The sequence below is a fragment of the Nelusetta ayraudi genome, unplaced genomic scaffold (assembly GCF_046127955.1).
Source record: "Nelusetta ayraudi isolate G7.1 ecotype Tasmania unplaced genomic scaffold, CSIRO-AGI_Nayr_v1 ptg000005l, whole genome shotgun sequence".
Classification (NCBI taxonomy): Eukaryota; Metazoa; Chordata; class Actinopteri; order Tetraodontiformes; family Monacanthidae; genus Nelusetta; species Nelusetta ayraudi.
The window spans coordinates 8585077-8610373 of NW_027466055.1; the positions used below are offsets into that span (position 1 = coordinate 8585077).

The 25297-nt window shown below is 45.5% G+C and overlaps 2 protein-coding genes across 2 annotated transcripts; both read right to left on the reverse strand.

The window, feature by feature from the left end:
* Positions 1 to 898: 898 nt before the first annotated feature.
* Positions 899 to 10040, reverse strand: mcm7 (minichromosome maintenance complex component 7). Its single transcript, XM_076012302.1, has 15 exons — positions 9827 to 10040; positions 7736 to 7815; positions 6650 to 6814; positions 6430 to 6554; positions 6158 to 6338; positions 5927 to 6064; positions 5670 to 5819; positions 5245 to 5359; positions 4989 to 5120; positions 4702 to 4785; positions 4115 to 4326; positions 3634 to 3899; positions 3383 to 3551; positions 2325 to 2434; positions 899 to 1477 (listed from the first exon to the last, which is right to left on the reverse strand). Exons 1-15 carry the CDS (start codon positions 9855 to 9857, stop codon positions 1267 to 1269), a joined length of 2169 nt encoding a protein of 722 aa, XP_075868417.1. The 5' UTR covers positions 9858 to 10040; the 3' UTR covers positions 899 to 1266.
* Positions 10041 to 10548: 508 nt separating this feature from the next.
* Positions 10549 to 24859, reverse strand: stag3 (STAG3 cohesin complex component). Its single transcript, XM_076012304.1, has 32 exons — positions 24756 to 24859; positions 24290 to 24329; positions 23593 to 23689; positions 23160 to 23372; positions 22338 to 22434; positions 21931 to 22007; positions 21266 to 21470; positions 20061 to 20212; positions 19268 to 19465; positions 18915 to 19013; positions 18280 to 18359; positions 17716 to 17823; positions 17526 to 17622; positions 17318 to 17420; positions 16929 to 17032; positions 16696 to 16788; positions 16518 to 16610; positions 16164 to 16364; positions 15868 to 15935; positions 15703 to 15790; positions 15503 to 15583; positions 14606 to 14698; positions 13847 to 14015; positions 13542 to 13681; positions 13112 to 13213; positions 12753 to 12886; positions 12510 to 12632; positions 12148 to 12350; positions 11812 to 11980; positions 11441 to 11530; positions 11069 to 11141; positions 10549 to 10939 (listed from the first exon to the last, which is right to left on the reverse strand). Exons 2-32 carry the CDS (start codon positions 24313 to 24315, stop codon positions 10889 to 10891), a joined length of 3627 nt encoding a protein of 1208 aa, XP_075868419.1. The 5' UTR covers positions 24316 to 24329; positions 24756 to 24859; the 3' UTR covers positions 10549 to 10888.
* Positions 24860 to 25297: the final 438 nt, after the last annotated feature.

Consider the following 25297-nt stretch of genomic DNA (forward strand, 5'->3'; position numbering starts at 1 on the left):
ATTTAATATTTTTTCAGGGAAAATTTTTTTTTTTTTTAACACCCTCATACTCACTGAAATGACTGTCCTATAAGAGTTTAGCATGAGACAAGAGAGGTAGAATGCAAAATCTCAACATGTCCGAAAAATTAAAAATCAACATACCGTTTTCAACATACTTTTTCTTCCAGTCTTACATGTCTAGTGTGTGTATTTGTAGGGTCCCAACTGCAGGAACCAACCAGGGCCTGAATCTGCCTGGTCTGTTATGACTTCCTGGAAGCTCAGGAACCCTTGGGCCAAGGGTTTTGTAGTGCAACATTTATTAAGTAGGGACACACTTAATACACTGCGCAATTTAAACTGCCAACATGTGCGACATTTCTTTCCACATGTAAATAAATAAGTTATTTTTACATCCTTGTTTTTTCCCAGACTCCAGCAGCGGAGCTTCAGCTGAACTCGAGGTTGCAGCGTGTTTAACCTCCGCTGCGTCGGGAGTTGTTCCACACAAAATTGGGTGGTCTCAAAGGGAGGAACTAAAACCTTTTTTTAATAAATCACCAAAAGTTTTGAGGCTCTCTGAAAAATTGAGTGAACAAATAAAGTTTAGAAATTAAAGATTTAAAAGTACAAATATAAATACATACAAACCAACACGGGGGTCTTTAATAAAAAGAACGGAAAATTTTTCTTTCACCTTTTCCATACTTGATTTGAAGAGAACGTCAGGTTGTTTTTAAAAAGCAGCTCCAGCCTCCTGCAGCTCGTTTCCTTAAACCTTTATGATTCACGTTGCGAGCCAGTAAGAGTTCTAATCATTAGTTACAAACCCACACATTATCATCGTTTATGAGCAAAGACGACGGCCGTCGCATCAAGAGACGGCTGCCGTCCACCAGACAAGACAGACCAGATGTTCGGGGCTGATCACGTTGCCTTTATTCACCAAGATTCAGGAGCACATCAGAACACTGTGTGTGTGGCGCTCAGCTATCCATCACAAAAATAAGGCTCCACTTTTTTCCAAATCCTGCAGCAGGTATAAAATATACAGAGATTCAAACCTTCCAACGTTACACAACCAACATACATATTTACAAGCTTTGAGCGGAGAAATAGTTTAAAAAGAGAGTAACACTAGCAAGCAGGGGCAGGAAAACTTCTGAAATGATGGCGCGCGAAGAGTCTCCACTGTGCTGCACTTCAGGGGCCTCCAGGAGGAGAGGAGGCGGAGCTTCAACACCAGTCCATAAGAATGGGGAGGGGCAAGGCACACGGTGCCGCTCACACGAAGGTGATGCGGCTGCGCGCCTGGTTGATCTGCCACACGTTGAGCTCCTCGTACTCCTCCAGCGCCTCCTCGAACTGGGCCGGCGTGAAGCCGCGGGAGACGCAGCGCTGCTCCGCCTCGCCCATGCGGACCACCTTGCCCGCGCCGCCCTCTGTGGACAGCTCGCGCACCAGCGAGAAGATCACGTCGGAGGGTCGCTGAGCCCTGGCGAGGGAAAGGGATCGCTCGAGTTAAAGACGTTTGTGGAGAGTGGTGTCAGACTGTGCGAACGCACCGTTTTCGCCGAACGCGGTTTCTCTATTTAAATAATTTCAGAAAGTTTCATTAAACTGATCAATGATTGATGTGTGAACTGGTCACATGACCCCATACGTCACATTCGCCGACGCGTAAATGCGAAAGCGTTTCCATGAGACTTCTGCGTAGTTTAGGCATTTCCATAACTAGTTTTTTTATTGTGATATTTAAGCTTTGCACAATTGTGGGGGTAATGGAAACGCAGAGAGTGTCACCAGAAATACTGCCTCCAGTTCTGACACTGAAAAGCAGAGTGGCTCAACGATGGCGACTTGTGAAGGAGGTAAAGTCGTAGCATTGTTGAAGACTCAACGCCTACGTTGGGGCAGAACAAACAGATTCTGCCAGTTTGCAAGAGCCAACCTTCATGATCTGTCCAGGTTTTCCACGACCGTGGGAAGCCCTGATTTTTACGCTTTGCGTTTACCCACAAACCCTTAACCCCAGAGGCAGATTTTGAGTTCTTTGTTTTTTTCCTTCACGCTTCAGTTGCACGACAGTTGAGGGGCGATTAGCGTGAACATGTCACTGGTCTCCAGTCGCTCTGCTCCATAAAATACAAAAACAAAACAGAGCCGTTTTAACAGCTTCCTGCTCGCCGCTACTCTCACAGCCACTTCTGAAACTCGTAAAACCGGCGGCGCCGCCTGCCAACGTCCGGCTGCTGCTCTCAGGTGCAGAGCGGAAGCCGCCATTCAGTTCCTGTTTTTTTTTTTTTAAAAAAACAAAAAATGAAATGAACACATCAACCCACCTGGTGCTGCTGGACTTGTCGGCTTGCAGCGAATCCTTGGACATCTCCGTCAGCCTCATGGCCTCGTTGACGTCCTCCTTCTCCACCGTGTCCATCATGCGGAGGCGGGCCTGTGCACGGGCCACCAAACAACGAGGGAGCGTGAGGAGGATTTTTCTTCAGACGGAAACGGACGAGGGCAACGAACGTTCGGACTGGCCGGCGCTGACGGAGGTGTTAGGCTGCGCTGTGCCGGCACTGTCAGACCGAGACAAGTGCAATGCCCTCTGGGATGGCTGGCAATTGCCCAAGTCTCCGCCTCTCAACACCAGCTAGTCTCTTCAGGCGAGGAGGAGGAAAAGCCACAATTCTTCAGGTATTGCGTTGTGACGGCGACAGCTCCGGCCACGGTCAGCTTTGCATGGGTTTGCACAGCTGCTGCTGACACACACAGGCCGACTGCCCACCCTGCAAAGCTGCCCGGGACCAGACAGGAGCCCCAGGAACATCTGGAGCATCTGCATCGCTTCCCGTCGTCAGTCTCCCCCCTGTGGGCGAGGACGGCACTACCACCCCGTCTGCCTGAAGTGCTGGTTTTGCAGTAGGTGGATGACGGCTACCTGCACAAACAGCACTTTTGACAGCCAGAGGTCCAAATGATGGCGCTGGAGCAGAGATCAAAAACTGTCACTCAAGTAAAAATCCTTTTTAAACAAAAACCCCTCTTCAAGTCTTAAATACATGGAAAAATTCAACGACTTTTCCCGAGTCATCGTGACAACCCAGAGCAGTTTCGGTCCACTGCAGGAAAGAAGTGCTCACACTGCAGTAGGCGAGGTTATCATCTCTACCTGCACTGTAAGCACTTTATCACACAAGGGACAAGAGGAGGAGGGTCGTCACGCTTCAGGTCTGGTTGCAGTGACAATTTAAGACTTCAGTTTTAATAGGTTAATAGAACCTCCGTGAACTGGACAAGAAAATGCCTTAAAAATTCATATATTTTTTGAAATTCTGATTTATAATGCAAGTAAAAGACTGTGCAGGTTTTTAAGGATTTGCTTCGTGGTTGTTCTCACCAGAGCCGTGGCCAGCCGGAGGATGGACAGGAGGGTCCGGGCCGAGGTGAAGGTGGTGTCTTTGCTCACTCGGGCTTCTTTCCTCATCTCCACGTACGCGGCGGTGAGGTAGTCGGACAGCGACTCTGGCACCACGGGCTGCCGCTTCTTGCACAGCGCGATGTACCGCCTGCAGGCATTCGTGGTCAGAACCAGCTACTGAAGCTGCATTGACCCCCCCCTTCTAAAAAGCTGGAATTTCCAATCCTCACCTCATCAGCTTCATGTCGATGGGCGTGAAGTGCGTGGGTGGCTGGCGGCAGTGCTGGTGCACGTAGGTGATGTGCTGGGCCAGGCGCAGGTCGGCGTCGGCGTCGGGCTTGTCCTGGATCAGCCACAGCAGGTCGAAACGGGAGAGCAGGGCGGCCGGCAGCTGGATGTTCTGCTCGATGCTCTTGCGTGGGTTGTAGCGGCCGTAGGCGGGGTTGGCGGCGGCCAGGATGGAGCAGCGGGCGTTCAGAGAGGTCATGATGCCGGCCTGGGAGAAGAAGGAGATGGTGAACATGAGGGGGATGGTGGAGGAGATGGTGATGGGAAGAAGATGGGGAGGATGAATGGAGAAGACGATGGGGAGGATGAAGAATGGTAAAGAGGATGGTGGAGAAGCTGGGGGTCGGTGAAGCTGGTGAGGATGAAGAGGGCGGGGTCTCTGGGACGAGTCGAGGAGCAGCGACCAGGCGGGCTGGTGGTTACCTTGGCGATGGAGATGGTCTGCTGCTCCATCACCTCGTGGATGGCCGTGCGGTCGGCGTCGGCCATCTTGTCGAACTCGTCGATGCAGCAGACGCCCTGGTCGGCGAGCACCAGGGCTCCGCCCTCCAGGGTCATCTCGCCGGTCATGGGGTCCTGCATTACGGCGGCGGTCAGACCCACGCCGGACGAGCCGCGACCGGTGGTGTACTGGCCTGGAGGGCAGAGATGCATGCGGCGTTAAGGGACGGGAGATTCAAATGCACCTTTCTCTGGCCGTCAAATGAGATCACGGTTTAGATTGAACGGCCATTTAATGACTTCACAAAAATGTCTTTTTACGTCGACCTTTTTCACAAAATCTTTTACTTTATTAAAGAAATTTCAACTCAAATAAAAATCTCCCTGTAATTTTTTTTTTCCATCTTCTTGTGGCCCTAATCCTCTTTTGTACACCAGAGGAAAACAACTTTCACACCGAGGTCACCAGAGAACATGAGAAAAAGTGAATATTTCACTGCGCCGCTGCTAATGGAATGAGAATTCCTGGAGAGATGAAATATCAAAGAAGACAGAGTGTGGCCGCTCACTTCGAGGGGCCAGACGGTCGATGTAGGACAGCAGCTGGGACTTGGCCACTCCCGGGTCGCCCATCAGGCAGATGTTGATGGTGCCTTATGAGAGGAGACCAGGAGGTTAGACGGTTGACAGGAGACAAAAAGGTTCAACTCAGTCTTTGATAAACACATTGGATCCGGCATGAGTAGATTCCATCATGTTGATTTTAGGTCAGTGAGACCTCCAGCGGCACTGCGGTGTAAACCGTCGGGACATTTTCCCTTAAAAGTTCAAGTGTGCCAGTCAGGTGAGGGCTCACCTCGGATCTTCATGCCCTTTGGTGCCTGCTGCACTCCGCCAACCAGGAGCAGGAGCAGAGCCTTCTTCACATCCTCGTGTCCGTAGATCTCTGGTGCGATGGAGCCGGCCAGCTTCTCATAGAAGCCCTCCTCTGCAAGCCAAACAATACAAATCTATGTTTGTTGGTTTTTTTTTTTACATTCAAAGAATCTGACATGAGAATTCCCAGTCTGATTTATGGGTCTGCGCCCATTCAGGTAGTCTTCATCACCAACCTGTGATTCCACGCAGCTCTTCCTCGTTCAGCTCCTCGTTGCCCAGCTCGTCGTCCTCCGTCTTGTTCATGAGCGTGATGCTGTGGGCCTCCATGAAGGTCTCTGACAGGAGACCCTGGAATCATAATCAAAGACAGGGAGCACAAAGCTCAACAGACTTGACTTCTGATCGACCACTCAATAAATTTACCAGAAAAGTGCACATATGTCAGAATCTTTTTGCACTGTGCAGTTGCTGCTGTCATTATGCATTCTTCTTCTTCACCTTTGTTATTTTGGTTCAATTTAACGCACTACCAATCAATCTTGCCAAAAATATACAATATTTATGGGGACCAGCGCACTTCCTGGAGGTCTGTGGTTAGCTGCGTACAGATGACGGGCAGAAGAACGCCACCCTCAGGCTGAACCTGGTGCTCACTCACCTGCTGAGCCTGTCTGAAGCCGGTCCGCAGCAGAGGCAGGAAGACCCCGGTGATGGCCACGTGGTCTCCTGGCTGAGCGATGCGTGTGTTTTCTCCACGGGAAAACACAGACATGCTCCTGGGGATGTTCCCCACCGGCACCTGGTCACTCTGCAGGACAAAAAAAATAAAAAATAAATAAATAAAAACCCCACAGAAGAGTTAGCTTTCATTTCATGCCAACAGCTGGGTGTGAGGTAGGGACTGGGTCTTCTTACGTGTTCCTGGATGCGCAGCTCCTGGAATTTGACGAACTTGGAGCCTCTGGTCTGCAGGTAGAGTCGCCCACCGGACTTGTTGGTGACGCACTCTTGGCTGGGACACATGATGAGGGGCATGAAGGAGGAGGACTGGATCTGTGGAACACAAGCCAAGCGCCAGTGAGGAACTGCCAATGTGCATCTGGCTAGAGTTTAAAAAAAACCAACAAGCATGACATAACATCGTACCGGCTGGTAGGTCTCGGCACCACACTGGTCACACGTGTAAGTGGCGACGGCCATCATGGGCTTGACCTCGGTGGCCCTGGTCACGATTCCCCGCACGTTGACCAGCTTCCCGATGCTGTCGGCCCGCACGTCGCGCACCACTTTGGGTTTGGAGGAGGAGGCGGCTTTGAAGTAGAGCTCGCTGGAGGAGAGGCCGCGCACGCAGAGAGTCAATGACCGTGACGGACGCAGGAGAAAAGCTCATCAGTCGGCGCGAGCGGAGTCGCACTCACAATCTCCTCATGAGCTCCGGCGGATACTGGTTCCGGGAGTCTCTGGTGTCGGCAGGGTCGCGACCCCTCTGCTCCATCATCAGCCTGTGCTCGATGTAAACATCCAGGGTGTCTTTGGCCACAACCTGGTGGAGTGAGTTCATTTGTGAGCGGCGTGGCCAAATGCTGGCAGTGACACGGGAGAAAAAACCCGCCCAGCGAAAGACAAAAATACACGCACGTCTCGTTCTTTGTACTCCGGCAGCAGCTCGTGGACGGCGTCGGCAAACAGGCCCGTGTAGCGCTTTGCATTCTCACAGATGCTCTCCACCAGCTCGGGGTATTCTTCTGCCACGTCGTCCAGCTCCACGGAGAGGGACACCTGCTCCCTGTGGGCCAGCGCCACCTGTGTGCACAAAGCACTCATTGCAAGGCTTGTTTTTTTTGTTCATTTCCCACCCGCATTAGGCAAGACTCAATAACCAGGGTTCTGGACAGACTTGTACAAAACAAAACACAAGCACAGCTGTCACCTCTGCTTGGTGCAACAATTTTATTGGCTGAGGGTGGGTGGGTGGGGGGCTATCTCGCACGTCACATCGTTGAAGATGCTGGCACTTGACAGGTTGCGCTGGCAGTTGTTGCTGTTGCAGCGCACTCACTCATCTCCCCATCACATTCCAATTTTCAACCGTTTCGATTCCTTGTCTTTTACAATATATAAATATACAACTTTAAACAAAAACAAAAAGCACTAAAAATTCTAATCGATAATGTCTAGCCTCAAAAATCATAGGGAAGAGCTGTAAACAATTAAGTTGTATTTACAAGGAAGCGCTTAGGAAAAAAAAGCTGTCAAAATGGCAAACGACCCCTCTCATGCACTCAATAGGGAACTTCTTCCCTCTGGTAGACGATACAAAGTACCAAAGGCAAACTGTAATATATTTAAAAATACCATTAGAGCACTGAATACCAGGTCTCATTGATGCGTTTTTAACATTATTGCCACAAACAAGATGTTTGTGTGCAAGTGTTGTTGCCGTCCTGCTTGTCGTGTTATGAGACCAAAGAAAATTTTCCACATTGGGGACAATAAATAAACTAACCAACCAACTACCATGTGTTGAGCGAAGACAAAAAAAAAAAAAAAAAAACTCTGGTTGGGAAATGAAGCTGAAATACAAAGTGTTCTTCAACAACAGGCAATATTTCTATTGTTTAAAAAAATAAAAAAAATACAAAAAAAAATCCCATTTGTCTCAATTTATTTTGACTGTACAGTGACAAACATGTTTCGCATCACCATTTCAGCAGTGTTACTTACGAGTTGAGCTCCATACTTAAACACCTTCTTCCCATTTTCATCCTCCGAGTAAAACTCCTGCAGGAACCTTTTGCATTTATCTGTACAAACAAAAACAAAAGGTGTGTCATTAAAAAAAAAAAAAAAAAAAAAAAAAAACCATTCCCAGTTTTGAAATTCTCACCGAAACACAAACACACACCAGCACCAAAGCGTTGGGGCCTAAAACTGGGAGGCTAATTTGTTGTTTTGCGTCGACCCCCACTCCTTCCTCCTCCCCCCCCACCCATCCTCTTTGTTGAGCAACATGGCATCCTTTAATCTCGATGAGTCACTACAGCTTCCAACACAGGTCCAAACTGCCCAAGGATGCACAACACGACGCGGATTCCGCCTCTAGAGTTCTGGGAGGGGGGGGGGGGGGGGGAGAAGATAAAATAAACCGGCGTTGCGCAGCAAACGGCTTCGTCGCGCCCGTGTTACACACAACCAGTCGCGCTTAGTTCAGTGTCCATTTTTTTCTCCTCTCCCTTCTCGTTCCAGGAAAGATAACGCTCACTTCTCGAAAGAGTCCCAACTAAGCGGGATGACTCGGGTGGGGGGGGGGGAAAGAAACTCAACTTAAACGGCGGTCGAGGTCGCCTCGGTAGCCCACTTACTTTGACGCCGAAGCGGAGAGAAGTGCGGCCGCGGTGCGTTATTTCACTCTTGGAGGATGTTATTGTAAACAAAGCAGCACATGGCTTTTTGTGCCTCGTCACCAGGAAGATATACGTCCGCCGCGCGTCCGCCCGGCAAAGTAGACCCCCCTCCCTCCCTCCCTCCCCGTGTTGGCTGTTGTTTTCTAGAGCGCGGCCAGCCAGCCATCTTCTCCCAGTGTTAGCCGTAGAGTTAGCTTAGCCCCGTACACACTGGGCGCACCGTTAGGCTGCCCTTTAAACGTAAACAGTACGTGATTTTGTGAAACAATTCGCTGGCTGGCACGAACGCATACACACATCCTAATTATGTAACGAAGAAAGGGCAGCCGCCTGGCGAAATTTTCAATTCGTCACGCTTTACAACTCTAAAAACGGAAGTTTACAACTACGGCGTTTTTACCCATCTATATTTGTTGATAATTTGCCGTAAAGTGAGGTTTGGGTTTAATGTGGTGACGTTGCAGCGACCTTTTAATCACAGAAAAATTCGTCTCAACAGAAAGCAGTGTTTGAGGTTCTCGCCTTGAAGGCACTGGTCGACGTGAATGTGCAAATATGCCAGTTAGCTGCAATGCTAAGAGAACAGCGAGATCTCATGAAGTGACAAAGCACATCAGCGTCCGCACGCCGGCGTCACAATCTACGACATTCAGCTGTGTTACACCGTCACAGAAACTTAAAGGGGAGAAAAAAAAGTTAACTTTAAGCGTAGACAAAATACTACACGCAAGCAAATGATTTAGTGCAAGTCTAAAAGAATCTTCTTGCGTAACGTAATTTATTAAAAAAAAAAAAAATTAAACAAACAAAAAAAAAAGACACATAGCGATTCACTGTCGACGAATTGGCCTAATTCAATGCGTTGTGCGGGTTCGAGTTGTGTTCATCAATTGAAATGAACCAAAACTAGACGCCGACATTAAAAGTGCACACTGCTTAAAAGGGTGATTTAGGGGAAATTGGGCTTGCTGAGCCATTGTTACACATGTGCTGCATAGTGGCGCCAGCTCCTTTGTTAAACCAGGTCCATCCGGGTCACTACACACTCACTGGGAAGCTAACCGAACACCGGACAAGTTCGAATATTAAAATGTCAAACATTTAGACAAACATTTCGACTGAGAGAAACGTATGAAAAATCCGTTTAAGATAGAAAATAATAAAAAACAAAAAAAGAATACTCCACGCAGTTTCGAAACCTTACCACATGGTAGGTTCAATAAACTTGTTCTGAATGCGCGAACCACTTTAAGGTACACGCGAGTGCTAGATGGAGTTTGTGGACTAACTGCACTCAAATAATGCGACCTCACCGATCCACCAAACTCCCTTAAACTGTATTCACATCGTAAACCACTAGCTGCGGCAACCTGTTGCTGCCATGCCGTTATTTTGAAAGTCCTGCCATTACCTTTCTCCGCTGCATAATCCTTGGGAGCCATGGCTGCAAAAGTTGACCCACGGATGACAGAATACCAGTTTTAGATCCTAGGGTGCGTTGGGTCCAAAACGCGCCGTTTAAAATGGCAGTTTTGTCACTTTGCGTTCACCGGAGTGCAGCATTCATTCACAGGCAGCCTGCGGGAGACTCCTGTCGCAGAGGGAGAAGTGGCGCGAATGTGACGTCTACAGCAGCCAATCAACTCGCGCCTTTTAGCTGCTGGAGGTGGGCCTCCTTCGTGGCGGGAAAAGTGCGGGCGATGGCGTGTCACGTGACCCGACGGACTTCCGCTGGTAGACGTGAATGGCGCGAAAAGCAAGTGGCTCCTCTACGGCTGCGTTGTGACCTCAGAGTGAACCGACACGCACGTTATTCTGCAGTGCGTGAACGACCTCAGCTATAATTTACGGATTCTAGCTACACCAACTCTCTAAATTCATGTAGTAAATGTTTTTACACCGCAGGAAAAAACTACTTTGTATTTTTTTTACAAGTACATCTTATATATATTCAGAAATGTGACTTAACACCATTCAATAATATAAAGGTTGACAGTTTTATCAAGCAGCCTTTTAAATGAACAATTAACCGTTATTCCGTGAATATTCCCTTAACGGCATCAAATGTTTCATTATGAATGATCATCACAATTATTCTTTCTCTCCCGTCACAAAAAGAACTTGACACACCAGTGTTGCTTATTAATTTATTAACCCAAAAAGGTGCTTTTGTCAACAAACATGCAATATTGAAACAATATTTAATAACAAACAAATAAACAATTCATGGAAACCCAAGTGCCGCCTGAAAGGAACAAACCTCAACATATATCGTTTCAGCATTAAAAAAAATTGTAATGTAACACTGGCAAACATAAATCATTACATTTTCTGCAAACACAAATTTCATTTAGGAGAACAGACATAGCCTCAATACTTGAATTTCAATTCATATTGCACCAACAAAAAACAAACACGTTTTCATTAAAAAAAAAAAAAAAAACACTGGAGTTTAAGGCAAATCTAGTTGAGGTCACTCAAAGAGCACATCCAGGACGTTGGATGAGGTGCGACGCATGGGCAGCTGAGGAGAAAAAGATATAGGAGAGACAAAGCCAATGTTTCAAGTACTGGAGTAAAATGGACTAAATTGCAGTTGCAGCACAGTTAACTAGTCTTTTTTTCCCAGGATGTGCAAATTTTAGTTTCTTACTGGAGAATCTGCAGGTTTGGGTTCAGAGTTCCCAATGTCCTCGTCCCCCTCTTCATTTTCAAAGAGTGACATTCTGCAGAGAAAGTCAGTTGATTCTTATATCTCATTCAGGCTCGTCACATCTGACAAAATCTATGAAAAAGGTTAAGTTCTTTTATTTTTTTACAATTTTCTATAAAGCAAAAGATAAATGTCGTTTATGTATCCTATCACGTGAAATTTGCTGCAGCACTCAACATACTACACATGCAATATGAAAAAAACACTAAAAAAGAATTAAAAAGTAATTTACAAAAGAAACAAAATAGCAAACCCTTAATATGGCTAAATTGTGCCAAACAAAAATGTTCTCTTCTCTGACTTGATTCTTACAGGGAGAAGTGGCTGCATGGGCTGGCCTTGCTGGAAACAGATAAACGGCGCCTGATGGGCTTCATGGGCTGAACCTTTCGAACAGGTAATCTGGAAGGGAGCAGGAAAGACATGTTGCCATCCTCCTCATGTGATGGTCGTTAGCAACTAAAAATCCATTTAAAAAAAAAGGCAGTCATGATCAGTTTCATTCACACCATCAATGAGCAGTTGTTTTTTAATGCAGTGCTTGTATAGTGAACAACTTTATTTTTGACAGTAGACAACAGCAGCACCTTCATTCACGCATTTTCTCTTAAGAGACATGACCTTGGTCTTTCAACTACTTAAGATCTTATTTGAAGGAGACACAGAAGTGAAGAGACACTGACTCAGATTCTGGCCCGTGCAAGCTGCTGCCACGTTGCAGCAGTGTGGCTCTCTTCGGGGACAGCTGCTTGTCTGGCTGCTTCTGGGCAGTGGAGGTGAGGACTGGCAGGGACAGCGTACTGTGGATACTGCTGGGGCTGTCCAGCAAGTGTCTGTCTATCTGGTCGAAAGCTTTAAGACATAAAGACCATTCTTTTTCAGTTGTATTGTCATTATGTTGGCACTCAAAGCAACACAGACCCTGACGCAAACGTTCATCTGCTGATGAAAAATGACATGTAAGATGATGGGTGTAAAAAAACAAAAAGATATTCAACGTGTGAGTATTATAAGCAGACCTGGTATACAGATTCCCATCCCACCCTCAGGAGTCGTTCTCTGCGATTTAATTAGAGGTGGGGTGCCTGTGCACGCGGTGTCAGCTTCTTCCACTGGCTCCCTGGTTCGTGGCTGGGCTTTGGTAGCCAAGGACCGCTGATATGTTTTGACTGCCGGCCAGGAGAGGGCAGCATTGGGACACTCTGACTTTAAGAAGTTGGCGCTGTAAAATTAAGAGTCCACTGTGAAACAACCAATTTGAAATAATCCAGAACCAGATTCAGTTACCACTAATCTAAAAGTGTGTCGCTCGCTATGCATATAAATGTTAAGAGAAAATGTTCACAGTTGCTTTTTTTTGTTTAAGTATCGGTTCTCTCACAGTTTGCTGCGGTCTTCCTGCAGCAACTTGAAACTGAACTCGCTGAGGATCTCAAGGAAATTCACATTTGCGTCCTGCTCCAATCCCTCCACTGGATGCTGAAAGGCAAAACTTATGCCGTCCCTGGACACGGAGGAAACACACAAGCACACAGTCCAAGTGGGAAATAGCCACAGCGACGGAAACCTTTCGCAGACATGTTTCCTCCTTTGTGATGGGCTGACCACATGCAGTGTGACTTACACGTGCAGGGCCATCAGTTGATTGCGAACACGTTTGAGATCAACAGCGAAGCTATTGGCGAGCCTCTTGGCCAGGTCTTTGATTTCAGCCATTCCCTTCCTGGTGTGGCCGTCTATGAGCATCTCTGAGAAGGACTAAAAGCACACAAACATGTTTGTACACACGTGGCTGAGTCAGTCCTAACAAACACAGCAAGGCTCGCTGGAGAGTGAAGTTTTGAAAAATATGTTTCTAAATTAAATTTAGAAGAAATCATTTGATAACTATACTTTTAAAGCATACATTTAAAAAGATACATGTGATATATTTCAATAAACGGTAATTATTGAATAGATTTCTATGCAGCTTCAGTAACAAACCTGCTGTAGACACAGACAGACAGCCCTGGCACTTTGAACTGGATTTATCAACCTGCTTTTACTCAGAGTCTCCTTAATGATGTCCCCAAAGTCATTGAAGAACTGGAGAGGAAAGAAAGGAAACTTCAATCTCACTTTTAAGCTGCTTATTACAACAAGTCTCAAATTGTCTCTCTGTAAAAATTATATTTTCTTCCCAATTTGTGTTTCCTTCAACTGTTCTGTGGACTCATTCTTGGCACCACAGTAGTTCTAAAAATGATTTTCTCACCCTCCTCCACATTTTACATGTCTTTGTAGTCATAGCCAAAACAATTTCTCACTCAAAAAAAAGGATTAAAGTGTACCAGTAATTTTTTTGAAAGCAACTGCGCCAGACGTCATGGCAACGGATGGTCAAGATGCAGACCTAACGTCCGACTCTACCAACCTTGCAGTAGTACTTGAAGATGTCGGTGGCGGCGATCAGATCGAGCACACTGTAGATGACCAGCTTGCAGTAGCCGGCCAGTTGGTTGCGCTTCCTCTGAAGGAGAGTGATCTTCGCCTCCTCCTCCTCCTCACTCTCACCTGGGTCGCACAGAGCAGAAAAAGACCGACGGTTTAATGGGCAATGTGTCTGTAATCCCACCGAGAGCAGACAGGGATTGACATAAATAATGAATATTAATAAAAATCGACAGCGGTCGACTTGTCTAAGACGGCAATTGTGGATGCAGAGGAGTTAACGTGGACCGTTGTGCTCGGAGTCGTCCGTGTCGCAGAAGACGTAGTCCACAATGAAACCGGCCATGTCGGAGCGCAGCGAGTCGGAGGGCAGGTGGGCCAGCGGGGCGAGGGCGGGGGTGGAGCGAAGTGAAGTCGAGCCGTAAAGCAGCAGCAGGTCACACAGCAGCTCAAACGCCTGCGGACGACAAGACAAAGGCTTTTATTAGAAATCACAAGAGCAGACGGTCACATTGTCCGTCACTTTGATTAGAAAGCTCTCATTTTCAATCACGAAAGTACTACAATTTCAAGTCTAAATGTTGTTATTTCCATTCATTTGTATATATAGTGAACATCACATTTAATAGCCGCAGCACCACAGCATGGAGAAAAAGTCATTCAAAGTTTGTGTCACGCATTTGCTGTTGCCATGACTGACACTTGTTACCCGTGTGTCAGCGTTCATTGCATCTCTGTGTGACTGTAATACAGGCTGCACAAGTTTCGGTTGTTACACTGATAAGAACGGAGAAGAGGGTGTGATTTTTTTTCCTGCAGCTCACTGATGTGATCTAATTTGGACCCGAGCAGAGCAGAGCACAGCATCGTTTCAAAGTATTTGTTCAAACTGGGTCCGAGCCATCGTGTTGTGGTGGGAAGCAGCAGGCAGGTGTTGAATTCTGGGCTTTCTGCTGCTGATGGAACTGAATTACAACCCATGAATCAGCTGATTGATTTTTTTTTTTTTATCCACACCCTTAAAATCTGGCGTCCCCAGCGTCTCACCTCATCTCTGATGTCAGCACACTGCACTGACAGACATTTCTGGCAGACTCTGAAGAACAAACGTGCATTCTTGTTCAGACACTTCAGTTCGGTCTGGAACAGAAAAAAAACAAAACATGTCAGTCATTGACTTCAACACGATTTGTGTATTTATACATTTCATGCCATTCTGTGAATGCTCGAACTGCAATTCTTCTTCTTCCTATGTTCATTAATTACTCTTCTTGATGGTGGAATTTTTAAAACCCAGTGTTACAAGTTGGTATTCTTTCAGTTCCCTCGGCCTGTATTCCTAAGAAGTGAATCAGCAGCTGCAGATATCACTGCTGTAACCTCGAGGCCAGAGAGTGTGGGTGTTTGAAAGCGAACATATATAAATAGGCGAGATGCAAATAAATATATATGTAAAGAGTGTGAATATTAGCGCTGACAGTGTTTTCTGTCTGTGTGTGAAAAGCAAAATCTAGACAGAGCATTACAAGGGACGAGAAGACGGACGAAAGACTTGAGGAGAAACAGTCACGAGTCTATGACAGAAACTCGTAAATAAGCAGCATGACGATAAGAAGTTTGCTGATATAACAAAGTCTGTCATGATACAAATTGCATTCAATTCTATTCAGAAGCCTGCAATGGATAACAGGTGATTGTGCCCATTTAGCGCAATCATGTACATTTAGTTTAACTCCCAAGAACAACTTAAATATAATTTGGCTATTTTATTTATTTTCCAGGCATTAAACATTTAACAAAAATATATTCTTCTTAATAAAAACAAAAACCTTCTGTTCACTATAGTCTCACGCTAGTTTGGCACGCTTAATTTCTTTTTTTTTTTTTTTTGGGGTCAGTTAACTTTGTACACATTCAGATGAACCAGCAACACGGGATAAAGACCTGTGTGGATGTGGAGTTCACAGCATTCAGTTTGGCCCACATCAAGTGATAACCTGCACACCTCAGAGCTGGCACAATGAGCTGCAAAGAGAATGCATTGTTGTGAGACGTTGTTTATTTTATGAATATTGTGAGAAAAGAAACCACTCTTTAATTCTAAATCCACTAAAACGAAGATGTGCAACACAATCACCACAGACCTCCTTCTCGGGCTCCTCAGACTCCATCCTGCTCTTCAGCACTTTGAGGCAGGAGTCAAATAAATTCAGTCCCGTCAGATCTTTGGCTCTGAAGAAATTCAACGCAACACAAATTGAGTATGCAGCTGCACCGCCGCCGTGTGCGCCATAACAACAGACACTCACTTGCTTAAAGCCGCCAACCTCTTCAATGCTATGGCTACATTGTACACATCGTCATCATCTGCAGTACCCTGGAAAGACAAACAAATTCATCTGGGACTGTTTTTCTTAAAACATCAATTTAAAAACAAAAAAACAAAACAAAATTAAAATACTAAAAAAAAAGTCCAGTTTTTATCTTGTTCGTATGACTTCTTAACTATTTTTTTAACCTCAAGTTTTTGTTCTACAGTCACCATCATAGATAAATGCTGTAGGCAGTATTTGTTTTTGTTTTCCTTCCCACAGGCTCCTCCTACCTGCAGCAGATCATCTAAGTAGCTGTGAAAGCACTCGGCCAGTCCGTCCAGCAGCTGGCTGAACGCCCGGCACGCGCGGGAGGAGAAGGTGTAGTTATCGGAGGTGAGGGTGGAAACCAGGAGAGCGCAGGCCTCCAACACAGACACGTCAGTGTGTTTCTCCACAATCCCACAGACCTGAGCCAGCAGCAGGTCCAGGTACTGGCAGACAGGGAGAGAGACAGCAAAATATCCTGGAGCTTTGATTTTATCTTGCACATTTTATGGATGTGGATTTGTCTGCGTCACAATCTGATTTTTCTGACCGATAACCGACATTCAACGTTTAATCCACAAAGATTAAATGTCTGTTACCTTCTCCATCCGTGGAACTCTGCTGTACATCTCCAGGTCAAAGTAAAGTGGGGCTCTGAGAAGGAATCTCACTTTCTTTGCGTCAGCCGAGTACTGCAGGTGTAGTGACGGAGGGACAAAGACAAAATAGTTACGAAGAAAATGTTTTTTCAGTGCCATTGCACATGTGAACAGTGACCTTGGCCAGGAGCTGAGGTAGTAAGGGGATGAAGTGCGTGGTGATGCGTCTTCTGTCTTGCTCCTGGGCTTTCTTTTCCTTTACAGTCAGGTACTAATCAGGCATCCAGGAAAAAAAAAAGAGGAAGCCAAAGGTCAACGGTGCCGAGCGCAAGGTGTGAAATGCATCGCTGCTCTGTGTGGGATTAAAATTGATAGACACTCCAGAGAACGATGGTGTTTGTCCGTCGCCACCTTCCTGCCCTGACTCCTTCCAACAGGTGGCGTCACCTCCGCTGCCTGCTTCATGGCGCACACCATCAGCTCTATGAGCAGCCCTTCCTCCTCATACTTCAGACCTGGCAACGCAGGGTTACAAGGGTTGAGTTGGAAGCATTTGCAAAGATATTTTACTGCTTTATCTAATTAGACTTTATTCTGCACACCCGCACAACTGAGACACTAGTCATGTTTATATTACCGCTGCTGCCCTCAAGAATTTAAATTTGCAATGCAAATCTGGACGTCAACAGAACTGTAATCTCTACGAAGTGACAGAGAAAATGATGTGGCGAAAACCAAACGTCCCAGTGGATTATGGATAATATATTTATCATTAGTCACAATTTTATCTGGTTTCTCACCAGTGTCCTGCAGCAGACAGGTTGTCATCACTTCCCAGTCCCTGAGCTCCGATCCTGCCACACTCCACAGGCTGTCCACCAGATATGCCGCATGCTCATGGAGCTGCGCTCAAAAACAGAGGGGAAAAAAAAAGTCCTTTAGATTTTCTTTCTAGATTTATTACACTTGATATTTACTCTAGATTATAAAACAAAAAGGAGACACCACCTCACTCTGCATGTAGAAAGAGATGAGGAGTTGAATGAACTGTGTTCTTCCACTGCTCTCAGTGTCGCAGTGCGCTCTCGCAATCACTCTGTTCAGTCTGAAACACAGAGACACAATTCACCTGAGCAGGATGGAGACTGGGCCCAGTGCCCAGTGCGGCTAGAGAGAAAGAATGCCGACGCTCATCTACTTGTCATAGAGAAAAGCTCCGGCTGCCGACCCCAGGTCTTTGGGTGTGGCATAAATCAGCGGATAGATGAAGCTGCACTCGTCTTCTCCGAGGCCTTCCTCCGTCCTTCTGCACGTTCGCACACAAAAGAATACTGTCAATGAGGATGAAGCCAGCTAGACTTCAGTGAGTTTATTATTAGTTTAGTTTAGTGAGTTTATTTCTGTCATTTTTCCAATATTGTACTTGCGTCAATACATTAAACAAAACAATAATTATAATAATATGCATCGACTGAAAAGGAGTAGGCTGAAGCCTTTGCTTATTTTGCCTTCTTACATTAATAAGACAGGAGAGAAAAACAAGATGAAACTACAAGTAAGATCAATAATAGTACTGATAATTATCATTTCTAATAACAACTAATAATAGTACTCACAGTGTGTTTATAATTTTGTACTTTGATTCCTAATGTTAACAAAATAAAGTAAATTAATAAATGCCATGAAATAAGAATCTAACTAAATTAATAAGTCATGTTAGTCCAGTTAGTATTTTATTTTTGTGGATGCAGAAAAGCCTCACTGTTGGATCAGCAGCAGCAGATTGAGGGCTTCCACCGCCACGTCAGAGTCCTTGTCCAGCACCATGCTGAGCATCCTGTCCTGAACACACACACAGACAGACATATGCATGCGGCGGCATGCACGTAGATAAATACACAACCACCATCCATTACAGAGACTCACAAAATGAATTGCTGGTGCTCGTGTGCGCACAAAAAAAAGCCCCTGATTAAATGCAGAGCCGTGGCATGAAAACCCATTTATCTGCTGCAGCACACGTGGCTTATGAGGGCTTTTTGTGTGTTCTAGAAGAGCTTAATAACCGACAGTAATTGGCAGCAATTAATGCACCCAGACACGTGCAGACAAAGGGACTGACCGACCATAATAACACAAGGGGATAGAGAGAGAGGAGGGGAAAAAAGACAGCGGGGAAAAAAAGACAACACATAACAAAAACACACACACACACACACACACACACAAAAAAAGGGGGAGGGAGCCCAAAATGCATGAAAGGGACAGAGGCAGACAACAAAAACTGAAACAATGGCAAAGAGAGATGTGAAGGCAGACAGAGGGGCGGGCAGGAAGATGGAGGCAGAAAAACAGGATTTAAATGAGGTATGAACACGGTCCCGGGGGAGCCCTCACTTTAAACCGGCCAGTGAAAAGCTCCAGGCGGCCAATGAATTCCGTCTCCTGGTACAGGCCCTGCAGGGTGCGCACTGACTGCATACGCACTGGACTTTCCTGCAGGAGAGAACAGAGTGCAGCAAGGCAGCTTCAATACCTGCCGAGCGAGTGCGTTCACAGTGGACGTTGTTTAAAAAAATAAAACAAAACAAAACAAAAAATCAACCATGGGGGAAGGGACACTGGACTGGTTCAGGGTTTTCAATTGCAGGCCAGCACCTGCAATTGAAAACCCTGAACCCTACAGCCATCTTCAAGTCAGCCCTGCGAGAAGGCTGCAATGCCATCAGTGCAACACTGTGCACACTCACCTTGTCGTACAGAGTCCATCCCAGGTACTTGAGACATTTGTCATTGAGGAAATGCTCGGGGTTGCTTTTCAGCCAAACCCCCAGCTCGGCAACGCAAATGGCCCGGATGTCGGTCAACAGGTCGCGGTACCGGTGCACAAACACGCCGCGGAACATGGCGTTCATCATGGAGAACACTTCTTCTTTGTTCTCGTGCAACTGTGAGACACACGTACGTATAACACACACGCGCACGCACACATGCGTGTTATGCTCTGCTGGTGACAATAGGAAACGCCGTCGCCCAGTGTGGCAGACGACTGTATCGCCGCACTGGGACAGCTGGTGTTACGCACAAACACAAACACAAACAAATTGCCCCCTCGGGGACATAAACAAAGGTTGAGTTGAGTTGCATGTAAGATTGTACAACAAAGGCTGCTGGTGGAGCAGCAGGTGGCTCACTGCCACGGTGTCCGTCCAGTGCAAAACCTCTTTTCATTTAATGATCTGCAAGTTTAGTTTTGCACTGATTAATTAAAGATCAAGACAAACACTGACACTCAAACGTTTGGACAAATCCTATGAATTTAGAGTCTTTTCTTTCATTCAGTCCAGATTCAATAAGATACACCATAATTTCTGTGCTGCTAATTATGATGGAGAAATTGGGAAACAAACAAACCACATTGAAAAAAGTACAAGCTAAAAAAACAAAAAAAAAACACAAATACATATTCCAGTTATTGCTCCCCTGCCATGACTTTTCCTTTCGCACTGTCCGGTATAATGCGAGAGTGGCTGAATGCGTTACCAGACTGACTGTGGCCTGCAGCTCCAGTAGTCTGTCAGGAGCTTTGTCATGAGGGCTCCTGCTGCTCTCCATATCGTACTGCCTCTGGGTGGTCTGCAGCTGCACAGACACATTCAGAGCGGCGTCCACGAACCCCGTCATCAACTTCACGGCTAAAAAAGAGAAGGTGTGTGGGTTGAAGAGGTTGGATGAAGCTGTAAAATGTATCTTCACAGAGAAGTGGCGCTGCCTTTATTTTGCAGACATGTAAAAAGTCATTCCGTGGTGAAAAAGGTCAAATGTTTAGTGGGATGTTTTCAGTCATTTTGAGTGCGGGGTCGTATTAGTTTTAGTAGGCTTAGTGAAATCAAGGAAGAAATCACATGGATGAGCAGAGGTCTTCCAAAGGACACAATGAGGAACAACAGCTACAGAGGAGGAGCATATCGTGGAAGACAAAAGAGCTTCTCCAGGATCACAACAGCTGTCTGCTGAATGGAGCCGTTTCTGTTCCTTCTCCCACCAACCTGCTACAACTGCTGGGTTCTCTCCTGCATTATTTAAATGTTTTGCAGTTTACAATTTTAACGGTGAGAATTCCTAGTCAACCATGAGTAAATAAATCAAACCAAAAAAAAAATCTGTGGATTAGTAGAATGGGCCTTCATTTGAATGTAGGCAACCCCGTCCATTTCTCCAACAGCTGATAGATATTTTACTGAGTTTTGTATTCGGGTGAAATGTAGTCCAGCTCAATGCAAATTTGCGTATATTATATTTCCTCTTCTTTTTTTTTTTTTAATGTCATTAGTACGTAGCGCTCAGTGCACGCTGTGGAAGATGTGGGCTTCGACAGTAAAATCGGCAGCAATATGTTGTGTACGTTTGTAAATTTCTGACCAATCCACTACCGGTGGCGAAGCACATCTGCAGCTGTTCGGTGAGGAAACTCGTTAAATTGAAGAGCAGTACGGACATTGCACCGGTGTTGTATCGCGCTCCAGTTGTTTTGTTATTGTGCGACTATAGATGCAATCTGGAAGTCAATATGCTGAAAAGACTCATATCGCCCCCTAGTGTGGGGGAGGTGGACGCGTCCCCGTCGATAATTCGATTTTCTCAGCTGCGTGTCAACTGGGACAAGGAGAGAAGTCCGATTAGACGAGAAAACCGAATTATGAGCTTAATCCGATCAAGCTCTGCATGGAAACGCAGTCAGTGCTTACCGAGCAGGGTGCTGGTGTGTCGGAAGGCTCTGACCTGTGAGTCAGAGAGGCCGGTGAGCAGCACCAGCAGCGAGGGGAAGAGGAACTCGTCGTAGATGAAGCTGTTCTGACAGGAGGCCACCAGAACTCTGGAGAACTCACTGAGGCCTGCTCTGAAGTGTTTCAGCTGGTGGCCTGGAGAGGACAGTGGGTAGCTGGACGAATCCTGAGCGGGTCGAGAGAGAGAAAGAGAGAAAGAGAGAGAGAGAGGGAGAGAGAGAGAGAAAGAGAGAGAGAGAGAGAGAGAGAGAGAGAGAGAGAGAGAGAGAGAAAGAGAGGGAGAGAGAGAGAGAGAGAGAGAGAGAGAGAGAGAGATGGAAAAACTTGGTGCATGTTCTTCACCAAGGAAGTCCTTTGAGGCAAAGCCGTGTTCAGCTCTGCTAATTAGAATTTCATCGATTGCAAAACATTGTTATAAACCCATTGATCTGTCCGTTTATCTGCAATACAGTCTAATTAGGGTATTCCATAATGCCGCACAGAGTCTGTTTATAATCTCCTCGGACTCCATCATTGCAAGATAATGAGATAAAAACAGAAAAAAAGAGAATAAACTAATTCCCATTTCAAGATTTAGAAAAACAAATTAAACAGTGTTGGGTTGTTTTTTCTTCCTCCTTTCTCACCTCATTGAACTCTTGGGTTAATGTGCTGATAATGTCAGCATTCTGTTGGCTGTCATACATCTCCTCAGTGATCACACCTGCAAAATAACATTTTTTTTTAGTTAAACAATGACAAAAGGCATCATTTACGTTTCATTTCACATTCTTTCTTGCACATTTCCTCTTCTTCTTCTTTCTGAATTCAGCCACAATTTATTTCCTAACACTCTTGTTAGCCATCAACAGGATGTGCTGGTGAAAGCCACAACAGCACTGTTACCATGCAGGGAGATCAATAGTTGACTGTTGATCATTGCCTGAGCCCTAAATGGGAAGATAATCTCCTCAACTCTGACCCCCTGCCTCCCTGACACCCGATGTGGCTCTCTCTCTCTCTCTCTCCCCCGCTCTCTCCCTTGATCTCTGACCTTTGCATCCGCAGGATCGAACAACAAAGTTTAAGAGGACCAGCAGCCCCGCCTTCTTGTTTCGCTTGTAGCTGTCCAGCCACTCGTCCACCACCGTCTGCAGGATTACAGAGACGGCAGCCAATTAAAAAAACAACAACTTTGGGCTCAGATCAAAGGGAGAGGTTGACAATGATGATGCCTCATTTGAATGACATTAGGAGTAGTAAGAGGCCTGAACCTTTCTTCCTCTCAGAGGTCTCTCTGCTTCCCAATTAATAACATTCTGCGCATTTGTGCGCAGTGAATTCCCTGTGTTCATATCATGTGCAAATTCTAAAGTCCAATGTTATGCCGCAGTACATAATGAGTTTTGCTGATGACAATACCCTTTCGCTCACTCTCACTATATCATTTATAATGCTTAAAAAAAACACGGTGGAAAATTTACAAACATTCCCGGAGAAGAAAGCAAATTTTAGCTTGATTAGCCGAAGGTACGAATTGAGCTTATTAGTAAAAGCATGTTTTTATTTCTGCTCCAAAAACTTTGATTTCCCATTGACCCATGATCTTTTCATTAAATAAATAAACCATTGCAGAGCTGAGGCTATGGCTCTGCTTCTGTGCATCAAGACAAAAACTACACAGCACAGGGAAAAAAAATATTGGCTTTTGCGTATCAAAGGCAATTCTTTAGGGTAACATCAGTCAGCCGCTGACAGCAGATAATAATCTCCCTCATTGTTGTTTTAGAGCTCTGTTCTTCCCTTCATTATACATTCTAGTCTTAGCTCCTCCTCCCTATCCTCTTCATGTGCCCCCCACTGTGGATGTGCTCACCACGATGGCACTCTTTCCAGAGCAGACAGCATCAAAGATCTCCTCCGGCCTGATGCTGCGGTTCCCCTGGCTTACGTCTCTCACAGGTCTGGGGGAAAACTGTTTTTTGTGGCCGCGCCTTGGCTGCTGCACAGAAGCTGCATGGGACATGGAGTTGAAGCTGGAGGGGGTCAGCACTCTGGCCGCAGCCTTACGCCTGGGTCTCTTGGGTGGCTTCATTAAACCAGAGAGAGAGAGGAGGAGGAGGAGGAGGAGGAGGAGTAGGGATTCAACTTAAAAAAATGTTGTCAACTCAGTTAGAAGCGGCAGTGAAAGGCAAAACGCATCACAGTAAAAACGAAACAGTGAAATCTATATGACAGCGGTTGAATTATTTTCATCTTAAAAGATAAATGAGAGATAAATGTTTATAAGACAGAACAATATATATTACCGGAGGCTGGGCTGTGGACTGTCTACGCCACCTTTTGCCTTTTCGTGTCGATTCAAAGTCACTGTCTGAGTCTGAAAAGTCATCCAGCTCCTCAACACTAACAAAAATCAAACATGGGGAAAAAAGGCCAATGATGCAGCTGTCATGTATGCTCTTATGTACAGATCTAGTCACCATAGCATTGACGTTTTTTTTTTTTTTGGCTCCCTGCGACGTGTAATTAATCGAACTGTTTAAAGTTGTAATGTAGTGTAATTTTTCTGCGATTACTTTAACGCAACGTAGGTTTATTACTGCAGGGAACTAGTTTTATGTGATTTTCACGCAGCTTTCCAGTGAATATTGTGAAAATGCAAAATGCAAAGATTTCTTCCTTCATAATTGTCATCATTGTATTTATATAACTGGAAAATGGGGGAAAGGTTAAAAATCCAGAGCAGTGTTACGTGACGTCACAGGGGAGGCACTTAAAAAATGCAGAAATGTATTTCACTGCTGTCACTTTGAATACACGTGTCCCTGAAACGTTGATTTATTTGATCGTTCCTAAAAGCCAATAAGTTAAGCTTTTAGGAACTCTTAAACGCTTAACTTTTAAGCTTTTAAGCGTTCCTTAAAAGGAACGCTTAAACTTTAATATAGGCATAAAGTTCGCGGAAGGAAACGCTTCAGTTAGCAAGTTTCGGCTTAGCTTTACCTGTCCATAGCCGACTCCTCGGTCATCGTGATCGGTCAAGCTGTCAAACAGATGAGAAGAAAGAATTATCTGGTCTCTATTTACACTTGCCAGCAAAGAGACCTACATTTTTTTTTTTTCAATCGCCAGCGCAAACCACAGCTAGCTTAGCATAGTGTGGCATTAGTTCGCTAAAGTTGCGTAAACCACAGAGCATTTAGACCAGCCATTATGTGATTTACAACTGCATTTCAAACAAACTTTAATCTTTTCGTGGCGCTATTAACTTTTAAAACTTTCAACTTTGTTGGCTAGGTCGATTTATATTGAAGGCTGAACAGGTGAAATGACAATTCAAATTTCATGAACTGTAATTGTACAGGCTAACAAACGCGACTGGGACGACGAAGAATACATGTCATTACATATACAGCATGGCCTCTAACATAATAAATAATACAGTGGTATAAAGAAAGATCATATTTACAAAACTAGTCGGTAATCTTCTTATTGGGGGCGATTACGAGAATTGCTTCTGCTTCTAGCTAGCAAGTCCAACGCCTCCGAATGGGATTCAAGGGCGCCGCGCCACGAAGATCACAAAGAGGACGTTGATTGGTCAATTCTTCAGAGGCCTGAGGGATGATTGGTTGCTATGGAATAGAACGCGGTGTTAATTGGTCAACGCAAATCCCACTCTATCGTAGTTCAACTATTCCCATGGTTACACAGTTCAAACGGTTGCAACAGCCACGTTGTTTTGTAAACCTTTATTTAAACCATTGTAACAATATTATTTCACAAATTTGCATGTTCTCTGTGGTTGACATTTGGTAGCACGTTGAAGAAATATTTTCATTTTGCTTTTTGCACACTGCATCTGATCCCACTGTGCGCCTGTCTAGATTTATTGGCTGTGAGGTGGGTGGCTCAGCTGGTCACCGCCCCGCCACCACAGGCTCCTCACCCGTCTCCTTTTTTTCTCTCTGTCGGCCCATTGTTCGGCGTTTGATAGGCTGTGATTGGCGT

What these genes read in the sequence shown, in the direction of transcription:
- stag3 (XM_076012304.1), bottom strand. Translation starts at nt 24,315, where the DNA reads ATGACCGAGGAGTCGGCTATGGACAG. An exon ending in TTTTCACTGGCCGGTTTAAA is followed by an intron (nt 18,360 to 18,914) that starts GTGAGGGCTCCC and finishes GTGTGTGTTCAG; the next exon opens with GACAGGATGCTCAGCATGGT. An exon ending in TCTGTCTGTGTCTACAGCAG is followed by an intron (nt 12,887 to 13,111) that starts GTTTGTTACTGA and finishes GTGTGCTTTTAG; the next exon opens with TCCTTCTCAGAGATGCTCAT.
- mcm7 (XM_076012302.1), bottom strand. Translation starts at nt 9,857, where the DNA reads ATGGCTCCCAAGGATTATGCAGCGGAGAAAG. An exon ending in AGCTGCGCATCCAGGAACAC is followed by an intron (nt 5,820 to 5,926) that starts GTAAGAAGACCC and finishes TTTGTCCTGCAG; the next exon opens with AGTGACCAGGTGCCGGTGGG. An exon ending in AGAGCTGCGTGGAATCACAG is followed by an intron (nt 5,121 to 5,244) that starts GTTGGTGATGAA and finishes TTTGGCTTGCAG; the next exon opens with AGGAGGGCTTCTATGAGAAG.